We start from the raw sequence: 13,713 nt of genomic DNA on the forward strand, positions 1-13,713 counted from the left end.
TTTAGATAATATAAAAGTATAGGGTTTTTTAGGATAAAAAATAAGTAAATAGTTTAAATTGCCATAATATACAAAATACAGGATTTTTTGAAGATAATATAAAAGTACGGAGCTTTTTAAGATAAAAATAAATATAGGATTTAAATTGAAACAAAATAAAAGTATAAGATTTTTTTTTGCCATTTACCTTTAAAAGAATAATGATAATGTGATGCCTACTTGAACGCTTGTATGGATGTACCAAAAAGATTTTATTGATAAAATCATTATTTAAAAAAATCGTTTTCTTTCTTTTATTTATTTTTATTGTTATTCGGTTAACGATAACCGGGATGATCGCATGTGGGTCCCCATAGAAAATGAGGTTATGATAAAGTAATTGTTTAGATTTTGTTATTTAAATGAAGGGGCGGGGCAAGGGATATGTTCGTTCCCCTGGAAAAGGCTCCACTCCAAAGTGATCTGTCGCTTTCGTTCAACGGTTCGTCCACGTTTTCCCTGTTTGTTTCCCGAGAAAAAGTAAAAATCGAGTGCAGAATCCATTCTCGGTCCTTTGGCTGCGTAACTATGGCGGATGATTTTGCTAAGGCCGTTGAGGATGGCCTCAAGTTCGCCAAGCGCGTGTATCTCGGCAAGGACAGAGCAGTGGCGGCGCCGCCGCGTCCTTCGCCGGCGATGGAGAGGTCTTCTTCTCAGGCGTACCTCCCTACTGCGCCGATGCTTTACGCCGTTATATCCGACCCGGCAATCGTGGATAATCCGGATCTTCCGAGCTACCAGCCTCACGTCCATGGAAGGTGCGATCCACCGGCTCTGATCCCGTTGCAGATGAACGCGATTGAGCTCGAGGTTGATTGTTTTCTCGACACGGCTCTGATTCGGGTCACAGGTTCGTGGCGGGTTCACTGCGTGATGGGAAGCCGGAGCTGTGATTGCCTGATTGCTATTCCCATGGGCGAACAGGTTCGGATAATTTTCCAGGAAAATCGAACTTTTGCCTTTGATCGTCTGTATTGTCGTAATTTATGTATTTGCTTATCAAATCTCAAACTACTACTTTGGCTAACAGGGTTTAGTTCTAGGTGTTGATGTTGAGATTCCTAGAAAATCATACACTACTCAATTGATCACTTCTGATCACGGCAATGAAATGGAGAAAAATGCTCGACCCAGAACCGGAAATGGAGGCTTCTTGAAACCAAACATATTTACCTTGACAATACCACAGGTGTTTTGAGAGTTTCTGTAAGAATGTAGTTGTAAATTCTTACATGTAGTTGTTGTCATCTAATGTGTTTTTTTTATACCTTTTGTCCCTTCTTCAATTGGTTCCAGGTTGATGGGGGTACGAACCTTTCTGTTAAACTTTCTTGGTCTCAGAAATTGTTGTATATAGACGGGGAATTTTTTGTCGATGTTCCCTTCAAATTTCCCGAGTATGTAACTCCTGCTGTAAAGAAACTCTCAAAGAAAGAAAAGATACACTTGAGTCTCAATGCTGGCGCCGATACCAAAATTCTCTGCAAAGGGAGTAGTCATCCTCTAAAGGTGCATATTATATTTTCAGGACCTACTCCATGATGTTTCAGCTTTCTCCTTAAGTTCTATCCTTGATTTTTCTTCTTTCTGTAATACAGGAAAAGACTAGGAATGCAGGAAGATTGGGGTTTTCGTATGAAGCAGAGGTTCTAAAATGGTCAAACACCAACTTCAGCTTTTCATATGTGGTAAGAACATGTGTGTCTGGTTTTTCCTTTTTTGTACAAGATCTTCTCGTTAATTGTTTGGTTTTTACTACTCCATAACACATGAAGGCCCTAACATTCTACACCTGCATGTATCTCATCACCCTTATTGGTAAACATGTTTATGCCTTTATGCCAGGTTTCCTCAAGTAACATATTTGGCGGGCTTTTCCTCCAATCCCCGCCTGTTTATGATGTTGATCAAAGAGGCATATTCTCTATCTACCTTATACCAGGAAGTCAGCAAAGCACAAAGGTTCAATTTTTGTACTTTTCCAGTCCAATAGATGTTCCCTAAATGCAGTCTTAGATTTCTGTTTTCTAGTTTAGGTGTTCAAACGGGAGGTAGTATTTGTCGTTGATTTAAGTGGGAGCATGAGTGGAAAACCTCTTGAAGATGTAAAAAGTGCAATATCCACGGCCCTGTCTAAGCTGAGTGCTGGAGATTCCTTTAACATTATCACCTTCAGCGATGATACTTCTCTGTTTTCGACATCAATGGAGTCAGCTACAGCAGATGCTGTTGAAAGGGGCATTCAGTGGATGAGTGAGACCTTTGTTGCTAGTGGTGGTACATCTATGCTTCCTCCTCTAGAAAAGGTCATTCCATCACTCACTTATGGCTTCTAGAGCTCAACTGTTTGGCCATCATTGCCCCTTGACAGATCATTAATCCTTAGTTCCATACTTTCAGGCTGTGGAGATGCTGTCTAACACTCGTAGCTCTGCTCCTATGATCTTCTTCATAACTGATGGTTCTGTTGAAGACGAGAGGCACATCATTAACGTGATCAAGAAACGTCTTGCATGTTCTGGATCTTTGTGTCCACGCATATACACTTTTGGGATTGGTAAACTTTTCTCATGGGTTTTATGCTAGTGATTGTGGTTACTTTTTATTTATCTTTCCATAAATTTGGACAAGAGTGCAAATATAGTGTCAAATGGAAACCCAGGAAGTATTTGACATAAGCTAATCAATCTTCATGTGTGTAAGTTTTTATTTATCTTCGCTTATTTAATTAGGCGACTCTTTGTAATATTTCAGGTATATTCTGTAATCACTACTTCCTGAAAATGCTTGCAAATCTATCCAAGGGTCAGGATGAATCCGCATATGTTACAGGTTAGTTTTGATGTCTTTTCTAGTATATCATGCGTACTCATGATAAATTTGACTGAAGTTCTGTAGGATTTCTGCCTTCGAAGTTCTGAAAAGTTTAACTGTTTCGCAACTGGAGTTCGTTGGTTTTCCACGAACTCCTTTTTGGTTAATGATGTAGAAAATCGCCAAAGGTTGTGCCTTCGTTTTCCATAATAAGTGCTAAACTTTCCTTTTTGAAGGGCAGATCACATTGAAGAACGAATGGAGAAACAATTTACCAAAGCTCTTTCCACCATTCTCATGAATGTAACAATTGAGCCCCTTCAGAATTTAGAGGAAGTCGAGGTATTGTCTTAATTTTCTTTTTGTGAATTTGATATTATATTGCCTCACTAAAATGGTGAATGCCTTATAGTACTTCACTTCTTTGAGTCCCCGGAGCTTCTTTGGGCTAAAAATATTTGGTATACATACATCTGAGATTCTGAGAAGCATATTGTTCGATCTAGTTGCATAAGTGCTTCTCTGCTTATGTTCTTTCTGAATTACCATATGATGAAACTGCTTGATTTATTTCTTTGGCAATCTTTTTCTTTTCTTAATTTCGTTAATCATGGATTCTGTTTCTCAAGTTGATGCTTGAAGACTGAAGCTCTCTCTGTTATTATAATAGGTATATCCTTCTAACATTCCAGACCTCTCATCTGCAAGCCCATTGATTATATCTGGAAGATGTCGTGGAAAGTTTCCTGAAAATGTTAAAGCCAAAGGTCTACTAGGAGATTTTAGCAGCTTTGCCCTAGACTTGACTGTACAAAATGTGAAAGACATGCCTCTTGATAAAGTAAGATCAGCCTTATGGCTGCTTTTTTTTTTATTTTTTTTTTAATACTTTGAATGCCTTAGTCACACTTCAAGTGTTGATTCACCGATATTTTACTTCACATTTCGTAAATGTATACTGAACTGCTTCATTTCATATTGTGTTTTTTATCATTCCAATCGCTTATTGTTTTCTTATTTATACAGATACTTGCCAAGAATGTTATTGACATGCTTACAGAAGAGGCATGGCTCTTAGAAGACAGACAACTACAAGAAAAGGTTTGTTAATTTGTCAGTTCTAAAAGTCCTCGGGTGCTTTAGCATATTGGGTTTCTTCATTTGCCTTTTTCCCCCTTCAGATTGCTAAAATAAGCATCCAAACTGGTGTACCATCTGAATATACTCAAATGATATTACTGGAAAACATTGAAGGACCAAAACCCAAAGAGGCGGGCGGAAAGAAAAAGGTATGTCCACCGTATCTATTTCTCTTTCAAGCTTCTTACTAGGATTAATGGGTCGGATCTTATAAAGCAATGCCCTCGCTAATATTGTGATTCTAGTGCGTTACTCTTTCTCCAACTGCTACACATATATAAAACAGTTTGATCTCATCGTTCCATACAAACCTCCTCAGTCTTCCAAACATGTATCAAGTGAATTCAGGGTAGTTCTTCTAAATTTGATTGTGGGATTAAAGTGGAAAGACTGAGCATATGCAAATTTTCGACCATGACCCATTTGTAATACTTGTAGAGTTTAAGAAAACAACAGTTTTATTTGAATGTGTAGTTTGGTTGGTTTGATTCAGTATTGTTTGGTTTAAGTGATTTTTGTCCAGTTTAGTTTGGTTAGAGTTTACCTTGTATGGTTCTTTGTCTCCGCGTTTTTTCTTCTGTTACTTTGTTTGTTTTGTCTCCCTGACCTTTAAAGTAGGGGTGACTATTTCAGTTTGGTTCAGGTTTAGAAAAACTGTAACCATTCGATTTTTATATTAGATTCGGTTCGATTCGAATTCAGTTTTTAATGATAAAAATACTCATTTTCAAAGAAATTTTCGGTTTCTTGGTTATTTTTGTTTTCAGTTTGTTCGGTTTTTCAATTTTAGAGAAATAATATTCACTTGGTTTTTATATTAGATTGTGTTGGAGATACGATTGTGTTATTTGCTTCAGATCGGTTCGATTAAGCGGTTACTTGTATCGTACTTGCACTGAAAAAGCTCACAAACTCTTCATTCTATGTTCTAAATCCTCTCTTGAATTCAAAAGACTTGATTACTTACCATCACTCTGTACCGGTTTTTCAGGCTTCAAGAAACAGCGAGAAGCAGAAGCTAGCGTCGAGAAAGATCCCGCTTCAAAGCATCGGAACGGGATTCGGGGACGTAGCAGCGACCTCCGACAACGTCTCCCCGGGCTTTGAAGCCCAGAAACCGCCGGACGCAGCAGAGGTTTTGGCGAAAGCGGCATCCAACTGCTGCACGTCGGTATGCAACAAGTGCTGCTGCATGTGTTGTATCCAGTGCTGTTCCAAGTTAAATGATCAGTGTGTGATCGTTCTCACCCAGCTCTTCTCCGCTGTGGCTTTCATCGCCTGCTTCGAGTGTTGCTCCCAAGTTTGTTGCCCTGGTGATGATGGCTAATTTCACACACACACACATATATATATATATATATGTGTGTGTGTATAGCTCATAGAGTATATGATAAGGACGGGAAAAAAATGTGTGATAGTAAAAGAAGAAAAATCCTATATAAATACGCGAATTTGTCAAAAAACGATGAATAAATTACACGAATTTGTAATTTTTTTAAAAAAATATACCAATCTGCACCAAAAAAATCAAATTACTGTACGAATTCTAACGGTGTTTATCTGATGATAATTTTTTTGTTACGGACATGATGTAACATGTTTGTATGTATATATGTATATATAAATATTTATATTTTGTATATGTAAGTACATATTTTGTATTTTAAGTACATATGTGTATATATATTTTTTACTTTTTCTTTTTCTTTGAATTTTTATAATTTTTAAATAGTTTAAGTGGTATTTTTTTTTATAACATGACGACGCTGGTATAGATTTTTCGTCAAGTTCTTATTGAAATAAAATTGTTAGATTTCGTTTAATAGTTCGGGGGAATTTTACAAATTTATGTATTTTTTTGGAGATCACAAATTTATATTTTTTATCATTTTTATTCGCGTAGCCATAATGGGGTTTTCTATTAAAAAAAAAAAGTGTCTATGTCAAATTCAAGAAAATCAACTTCATTATATATATATATATATATATACACAAACATATGTGGAGGCACTTTTACAATTGATTTCTGAGGATGTTCTGTTTCGACCACAGAAGCATTTGCTATACAATAAAATGATCCGACCCGACCAGACTCGAACCGGTAAAATATCTCCCCCATCAATACACGTGCCTTCATCTCAACCGTTGAATATGATGACGAGGCAAGCAATGAATTGAAAAGGTAATAATAATATCCTTCAGAAAGCAAATTAACTGAATTAAATTAAATTGAAAAACTGAAATCAATAAATATTGTGAAGGCTCGGGAGATTCGGGAGCTCCGAACTTTTTTGTTCGCCTGCTTTGTGGAAAGTGAAGCTCGAGGGAGAGAGGATGAAGGAAGAGGACGTGAGCTCGCAGAACGTAAACCCTAGAAGTAACCGGAACAGTGCCGCATCGGCGTCGGCCTCCGTCTCCGCCGCATACCTCCTCCGCCGCGCCAGATCGCCGCCCCAAACTCCGGCTGCCAGGTTCATTAATCTTTTGGCCTCGCATCAGTAGATCGAAATTCAGAAGTTGGAATTACGGGGGGAGGGGGGAATTTATGTATTTGCTTATCAAATCTCAAACTACTACTTTGGCTAACAGGGTTTAGTTCTCCAAACTTATCTAGGGTTCTTTGCTTAAGTTTAGTTTCTGGATTTTTTGTATATACATAGCTAGATGGAGCCGAACGCCCATCACGTTTCATGTCTCACAAATTCTCGAGTTCATGAGACAGGAATTCCAAAATGTGTAAACTTTCTACATTTTCATGTTTCATCGGAACGGGAAGGTTTTGATGTGGTTCTCTACTCAATATCATGAATTATTTCTGGAAGCTTGCATTTCCATTGTAGTAGTTTCATTTTGCGTTGTAATCGTTGGCTAATTCAGTTCCAATAATTGTTCAGCTCCGCAGGGGCATCATCTCCAGCAGTTCCGGTGAATGCTGGTAGCGTGAACTGGTCAGGCCTGGGATCTTCAGGGTGTTCATGTAGACCTTGGGATAGAGGAGATTTACTTAGACGTCTTGCTACGTTCAAGCCTTCAAATTGGCTTGGGAAACCCAATGTATGGATCTAGGTTTCTCATTACATGCATTTGCTTATGTACGTATATGTGTTCATTACTTAGTGATCAGTACTAGGCCTTGGGATGAGAAGAAATGGAGTACAAGTTTCGAAATTTATTAAATTTTAAGTCTGGTGCTTCTCCTAAAGTTGGTGCTTCTTGTGGTGGCTTTTTCACATGTCTCCTGAAATCTGACCAATCTGGAAAATCAGGGATAATCATCAATTTAGATTCTTTATTGATTGATACATCTGGAAATATTGTTAATGAGCCTTTATGGTGAAAAGCCACCTGGTAAATGCTGCTCCTGATATATCTGTTGTAAACTTAAATGTCTGTCTTACGATTTTTCAAATTTAGGTATCAGTGTCTCTTAGGCAGATAATTTACCCTGTGTTTGTTGGGGTTGTAAACACTTAGCTAGTCGGTTGGCCCCTCAGGTTACTTTTCTGGCTTGTTTTTGAGAAGCTGAATTGTTGTGAAGAAACATTGTAAGTGTAGTTACAATAAAAAGGTGTCAGACCTAAACAGAACAATAAACTGAAAAAGAAAGAAGAGCAAAGTGTATGATTCTTTTAAATCCACCTTATTATTAATAGGTTATTGACCTTTCTCTTCTTTTTATTGGAATGAATATTAACTTTTCTGTGTTGGTTCCTGTGATTTAGTTGCAACGCCCTTGTATTTTTTTTTTTTTGGTTTTCAGGCGGCTAGTTCTTTGGCCTGCGCTCAGAGAGGCTGGGTCAATACTGATGTGAACAAACTTCAATGTGAATACTGCGGTGCAAACCTGCATTATCCTTCGCAGTATTCGTTGAATCATCCTGAAGGTCAATTCTTGCTACTGCAGGACCAATTACAAGGGCTGATTTATTGAGATTGGTTATATGCTGCTAATATATTATATTTCCTTTGTCCATTTTGGTAATAGCCGATAGCACTGGGGAAGAATTCTCTAAACAGCTCGATGGAGGGCATGAGAGTTCTTGTCCTTGGCGAGGAAATAGCTGTCCGCAAAGTTTAGTCCAGTTTCCTCCAACTCCTCCCTCGGCCTTGATTGGTGGTTACAAGGATCGCTGTGATGGGCTGCTGCAATTTTACTCTCTTCCAGTTGTTTCGTTATCTGCCATTGAGCAGATGCATGCTTCAAGGGAACCACAAATTGACCGCCTTTTGTCACAACCCCAGCTCTATGGTAACGTGGATGTGAGTTATAGATTGGAAAATGCCTCAGGAATCGGAACCTCCAAAGAGGCACTCAGTGTTTACTCTCGTGTAAGAACTTAGGGTTTATATGTGCCCGCTAACTTGCTTGAGAATTATATGCTTTAATGCTAATGTTGCTTACTTGAGTTTTCATCTTAATGTAGGCACAAAAGCTGATAAGCCTATGCGGATGGGAGCCTCGATGGCTTCCAAATATCCAAGATTGTGAAGAACATTCTGCCCAATCAGCTAGAAATGGAAATCCTTCTGGTCCAAGTAGAGGTCGAGGTCATCTTCCAGACCCTGGCCCAAGCAGGAAACAGCTCTCAGCTTCATCCAGAAAGGCCTCTGGAAATTATGAAGGTCTGGACCCAGAATATAAATCAGAGTCCAGATCTCCTCTGCTGGATTGTAGCTTGTGCGGTGTGACCATCAGAATTTGGGATTTCTTGACCATTTCTCGGCCAATTCCATTTGCACCTAGTAGTACTAATCTTCCTGAAACAAGCAAGAAAATGGGAGTCACACGTGGCATTAGTGCAACTAGTGGAATCAATGGATGGTTTGCCAATGAAGGCGTGGGACAAGAGCAAAACGAAGATGATGAGGCTGCGACATCAGAGAAAAAGAAATTAGTATCTAATGTTGGTGTAAGTTCACAACAAGCTGCAGGTGGTGCATCATCCTCTGCACAGCTGAATATGTCAGTGACACCTTATAATTACCAAGTTATGGACAGAGAAAGAGACCTGCTGCGGAGGCAGCCATCTGGCAGTGAAGTTGGTGATCGTGCTGCTTCATATGAATCACGAGGGCCTAGTACTCGTAAGCGGAGTATGGATGATGGTGGAAGCACAGCTGATAGGCCTTATATAAGGATGCAACAAGCTGACAGTGTTGAAGGAATTGTTGTTGACTGTGATGGTGATGAAGTTAATGATGGTATGCGGGATTCAGCAGGTCCTTCAAAGCGTACTCGAGGCTCTAATGTGTGCGAAACTTCTCGTCCTTTTTATGGGCGAGATTCTTCTGTTGCGGGCCCTAGCTGCTCTATGGATGCTGAGATGGAAAAGGAAATAAATAGAGGTGATCCATTTAGTGACGTAAATGAACAAGGTATGGTTTTCCCAGGTGCCAGAGATTCTACACATGTCTCCTCTGTGATTGCGATGGATACAGTTTGCCACAGTGCGAATGATGATTCTATGGAAAGCGTAGAAAACCGTCCCGGAGATTTTGATGATATAAATTTCCCCTCTGTCGCAACAACCCAAAGTGTTGACTTGAATGATCCTTCAGAACTGAATTTTAGCAATCAAGCTCAGCAGAGCGCTTGCTTCCAACCAGCTCCTGTTCGATCTAATGCCGAACCAGGTATTAGCAGCATAAATGATGGTGAAGAAGTGCTGAACACAGAAACTGTCACTGCACATGGGAGAGATGGACTGAGTTTAGGTGTCAGCGGGGGTAGTGTTGGAATGGGTGCAAGCCATGAGGCAGAAATCCATGGAGCTGACATTTCGTTCCATAGGGGAGACTGTGTCATCGGAGACATGGAACAAGTTGCTGAAGTTATCGAGAATCTAGGGCAAAACGGTGAATTTGCACCAGAACAAGGCCTTACCGATGATTTTGTGCTGCGGGGAATGGATCGAGCGGATAGACATGGGGATAGTCAAGATAGAGTGTCACAATCTATTGGAAGGGCTGACAGTGGCTCAAAAATTGTTGATTCTGTAAAGGCGGAATCCGTTGAAAGCGGTGAAAAGATGAGTAACATGCATGGGATGGTGAATGAAGATAGTTTTCACCCTTCGTTGTCTTGTAATGCCATTGTTTGTTCCGCTTATGAAGCATCAAAGGAAGAAGTGACTCAGACTGGAAAGGAATCTCCATCCACTGCTGGTTTTGCGCTTCCCAGTTCAAGTTACACTGCCAATGGCCAAGGTTCGGTACTCTTAGAGATCTCTTCCTTTAATCGTGAAGACCAATTAAATTATGTGTTTGCTCAGGAAGCCTAAATTATTTTCCCGAGTTTGACCTTTTCTCTTCCGATATTTGACCCAACAGAAAGTAGACATTTTGGTAATAGACAACTACAAAAAGTTACACTGCCAATGGCCAAGGTTCGGTACTCTTAGAGATCTCTTCCTTTAATCGTGAAGACCAATTAAATTATGTGTTTGCTCAGGAAGCCTAAATTATTTTCCCGAGTTTGACCTTTTCTCTTCCGATATTTGACCCAACCGAAAGTAGATATTTTGGTCATAGAAAAATGAGAAATACCTTATAGTTAAGGCTATGCCATAGAACTAAAATTCGACAAAATCTTATATCTATCCCATCTGGAAATATTAGCTCGTTTTTATTAAAAGAGCATATACCTGTGGTTGCTTCACTGCCCCACCCCAACTTGAGCAAAATGCTCTGATATCATTTGGTAGTTGGAAATATTACTAAAAGCATGCTGATGCATTTCAGGGCCTCCATATGGGGAAAGCAATGATGAAGTCGTGGAGTTTGACCCGATAAAGTACCACAATTGTTACTGCCCTTGGGTGAATGAAAATGTGGCTGCTGCTGGTTGTAGCAGCAACAGCAGCAGCTCAAATTCTTCGGGTTTCACTGAGGCGGTTTGCGGGTGGCAGCTGACTTTAGATGCCCTCGATGCATTCCAGTCACCCGAGAACGTTCAAATCCAGACAATGGAATCGGAATCAGCTGCATCTCTGTGCAAGGTCCTTCTAATTTTTTTTTCCTTTCTCACCCTCCCCATCCTTTTCTTTTATTCTCCGAGTTATCTGAACACTGCGTTTCAAACATTTGTAGGATGAACACCGAGTTCCTCCTTCCCAGGGGCTGTTGAAACGCCATTCCCTTATCAGGAGCCATGGAAAAAAGTAGGAAATTTTGTTATGAAAACGAAGAGCACAAAAGGTAAAGCTTACATCTGTGATCGACTCATTTCAGAAATCGTTAACTGATTTGTTCATTTCAACTAGTTGATCTCATTCTGTTCTTGAAACATCTGGTGTAGGTGTTCTTTGGGACTAATAAGCTTGTGTTGCCAGACTCGATTAGGTTCGTGATCAATCATCACTATATAAACTCCATTCTCGTGTTTCTTCTATGATTCGAAATAAAGAAACTTTTCATGATTCTGAGATCATTAGCTTCTATAATTATTGTGTATTAACAGTATATTTGTCCCTTGGCGTTTGTGGTTGAGCGTTGTAGCAAGTTAAAAACGGCTGGTTTTCCCTTGGATGCTTTGTTACTAGGAATTTTTAGCCGTTTTATTTTTACCTTTTTTTCTTTTCCTGAATCAACTTTGATTGCAGATTATGTTAGCATTACATATATACTTGATAACATTGAAATATAAGATGTTTATTGTATACATAACCGTGGAAAGAGCATCATTCTTGTGAAATTCATTTGGAGTGACTTTCCGTAGGGCGGGTACCCGAGTTTTTCTTTTAAGTCAGAGAATTCGATTTTGGGGCCCGAGCGCTGGATAAGAGTTAGTGCGAGTGAATGGTGATTAGGATTTGGAAGTAGAGAATTAGGCAAATGATTGGGGTGGGGCATGACAGTGATAGTCTGAAGAAGTCGTTGGTGGGGTTGTAAGATGAGTGTGTGTGTATTGAACCAAACTGCCCAACTTGGTGGGGCATGGGGTTTGGTCCACACACTTGTGTGCACACCAGTCATGCCATGGACTTCATTTGGTCTTACTAGGCAACTGGCATCACTCATGCGTTAAATCCCTTTCCAAACTCGGGATTTGGATCCCTGAAGTTCGGGTCCTAGGATTTTCTACCCGAATTTGAATATTCCACGGGCGTTTCAAAAGGGACGAGAAAACCGTAATCAGAGTACAGCCAGGCGAGACGGAGAGGAAACGTCGAATTCAATGATATGACAACACTCGCAAAAGCGAGTGAATCTCGAATTTTATAATTGATTGGATGTATGCCCGTCAAAACCAAAACCAAATTTCAGAAAGACTAAAGATTTATATCTATTGGGGAAGAAAAAATAAATAAAGGTCTGATTAAAAATGTTGAGAAAGAGACGAGAACTGTAGAGAGCATCTACACGAGACGTAATTAATTGTGTGACTAAAGGTTGATCCCGAAAAAAGATTAAATAGATTGAAAGTCTAGTGAATTTCCTAAAAAAAAAAAAGTGATAGAGAACATTGCATGTATTCATAACACAGACAGGACTTAAATTATGAAAAATATATATATAGAAAGAAAAAAAGAACAAGTTTAAAAGCATATGTTTATTACATACATACATACATACATTACATGTCTTGTCGAAATTTCAAAGGGAAAGCAAGGATCAAGCTCCAAAGACAGCGACTTGGACGGTGTCTTTGTGGGAATGAACAGAAGACGAAGGAGGAGGACCATAGAGAGAGAAGAGCTTGTAAGAAGAGAGAAGAGAGAGAAAGACATAGAGGGAGACGACGACGAAGGTGATGACGACAGAAGCAGTTGCCTTGTGGCAGAAGCTACCGAACGAACTGCATGCTTCGCTCCATGTGATTGCCGAGTCTCCTCTGTACGCTATGTATATCACCTCACTCGACACTGCTCCCGCTCCCAACACCATGTACGTTAACACCTGAAATTTCATTTATGTTTTTTTTTTAAATTTCGAAGCTATATATATAAATATTTCCAACTATGTATATTTATAGTTCCATAAAAAAAAATATCAGGAAATTATATGAATGTTTCATTTTTTTTACTTTCTAAATAGTGGCCTGCAACTAAATTGGGGAAAATAAATAAAAAAAAATAAAAAGAAATGGAGCAACCTGGTCGAGGCAAAAGAAGGTCCAAGCACGAGGAAAGGTGGAGGAAGAGCGAGACATTGCTGTAATAGCAGCCGACAAAAGAGAGTAACCTGCACATATTCCATTTGCATGCACCAAATACCTACACATACACACGTTTTTTACATATTCATATATTCACAAAAAACACTGTACTTAAATTTCATTATCACACAAACCCTAATCAGCCTTTCATGGAATTCATTACATATATACGAGTATATGATGTATGTATGTATATATATATATGTACCTGAAAGCTATGAGATTGGAGTAAGAAACAGAGCCAAAGTCACTGGACTCAGAATCTTTGAGCATGACAACAAGAGCCGCCACACAAAGAGCCACCGGAGCCAACCGGAGCATCGTCTCCGCCGTACGGATCCCCGCGCTCATCTCCTCCTCCGCCGCTCCTCCGGCGCCGCTCCTTCTCTTCTCATCATCCATCCCCTCTCTCTCTCTCTCTCTTTGGAATGGGGAAGAAAAAAGGAGTGGCTATAAATAAGGGGAAAATTTTTATGTGAATTGAATGAGGAGGAGGTGGATGTAGTTGTTGAGAGCATTCAATGTCGATATTCATAGCAGTTCTATTCCACACTTCCCTATAT

General features: G+C 39.5%; 3 protein-coding genes across 3 annotated transcripts; 2 read left to right on the plus strand and 1 right to left on the minus strand.

Annotated features, from left to right (window-relative positions):
* The first annotated feature begins 436 nt into the window (after positions 1 to 436).
* On the plus strand, positions 437 to 5,557 carry LOC104808072 (inter-alpha-trypsin inhibitor heavy chain H3-like). Its single transcript, XM_010533593.2, has 13 exons — positions 437 to 963; positions 1,070 to 1,228; positions 1,336 to 1,548; positions 1,638 to 1,727; positions 1,885 to 2,001; positions 2,076 to 2,345; positions 2,440 to 2,596; positions 2,794 to 2,871; positions 3,095 to 3,195; positions 3,524 to 3,694; positions 3,880 to 3,954; positions 4,035 to 4,142; positions 4,985 to 5,557. The coding sequence occupies exons 1-13, from the start codon at positions 568 to 570 to the stop codon at positions 5,318 to 5,320; spliced, it is 2,271 nt and encodes a 756-aa protein (XP_010531895.1). The 5' UTR covers positions 437 to 567; the 3' UTR covers positions 5,321 to 5,557.
* A 679-nt stretch (positions 5,558 to 6,236) lies between these two features.
* Positions 6,237 to 11,582, plus strand: LOC104808073. The gene is made up of 8 exons (XM_010533594.2): positions 6,237 to 6,464; positions 6,888 to 7,047; positions 7,754 to 7,877; positions 7,979 to 8,322; positions 8,418 to 10,200; positions 10,735 to 10,991; positions 11,083 to 11,190; positions 11,291 to 11,582. Exons 1-7 carry the CDS (start codon positions 6,328 to 6,330, stop codon positions 11,155 to 11,157), a joined length of 2,880 nt encoding a protein of 959 aa, XP_010531896.1. The 5' UTR covers positions 6,237 to 6,327; the 3' UTR covers positions 11,158 to 11,190; positions 11,291 to 11,582.
* Positions 11,583 to 12,506: 924 nt separating this feature from the next.
* On the minus strand, positions 12,507 to 13,573 carry LOC104808074 (CASP-like protein 2A1). Its single transcript, XM_010533595.1, has 3 exons — positions 13,359 to 13,573; positions 13,088 to 13,208; positions 12,507 to 12,891 (listed from the first exon to the last, which is right to left on the minus strand). Exons 1-3 carry the CDS (start codon positions 13,550 to 13,552, stop codon positions 12,607 to 12,609), a joined length of 600 nt encoding a protein of 199 aa, XP_010531897.1. The 5' UTR covers positions 13,553 to 13,573; the 3' UTR covers positions 12,507 to 12,606.
* Positions 13,574 to 13,713: the final 140 nt, after the last annotated feature.

Source organism: Tarenaya hassleriana, unplaced genomic scaffold (genome assembly GCF_000463585.1).
Source record: "Tarenaya hassleriana unplaced genomic scaffold, ASM46358v1 Cleome14, whole genome shotgun sequence".
NCBI lineage: Eukaryota > Viridiplantae > Streptophyta > Magnoliopsida > Brassicales > Cleomaceae > Tarenaya > Tarenaya hassleriana.

Excerpts from the sequence above, each read along its gene's own strand:
- LOC104808072 (XM_010533593.2), top strand. The coding sequence starts at position 568 with ATGGCGGATGATTTTGCTAAGGCCGTTGAGGATGGCCTCAAGTTCGCC. Across the intron at positions 2,002-2,075 it reads GAAGTCAGCAAAGCACAAAG|GTGTTCAAACGGGAGGTAGT; the intron begins GTTCAATTTTTG and ends TTTCTAGTTTAG. Across the intron at positions 2,872-3,094 it reads TGAATCCGCATATGTTACAG|ATCACATTGAAGAACGAATG; the intron begins GTTAGTTTTGAT and ends TTTGAAGGGCAG.
- LOC104808074 (XM_010533595.1), bottom strand. The coding sequence starts at position 13,552 with ATGGATGATGAGAAGAGAAGGAGCGGCGCCGGAGGAGCGGCGGAGGAG. Across the intron at positions 13,209-13,358 it reads TCCAATCTCATAGCTTTCAG|GTATTTGGTGCATGCAAATG; the intron begins GTACATATATAT and ends GTGTATGTGTAG. Across the intron at positions 12,892-13,087 it reads CCTTCTTTTGCCTCGACCAG|GTGTTAACGTACATGGTGTT; the intron begins GTTGCTCCATTT and ends ATGAAATTTCAG.
- LOC104808073 (XM_010533594.2), top strand. The coding sequence starts at position 6,328 with ATGAAGGAAGAGGACGTGAGCTCGCAGAACGTAAACCCTAGAAGTAAC. Across the intron at positions 7,048-7,753 it reads ATTGGCTTGGGAAACCCAAT|GCGGCTAGTTCTTTGGCCTG; the intron begins GTATGGATCTAG and ends TTTGGTTTTCAG. Across the intron at positions 8,323-8,417 it reads CACTCAGTGTTTACTCTCGT|GCACAAAAGCTGATAAGCCT; the intron begins GTAAGAACTTAG and ends ATCTTAATGTAG.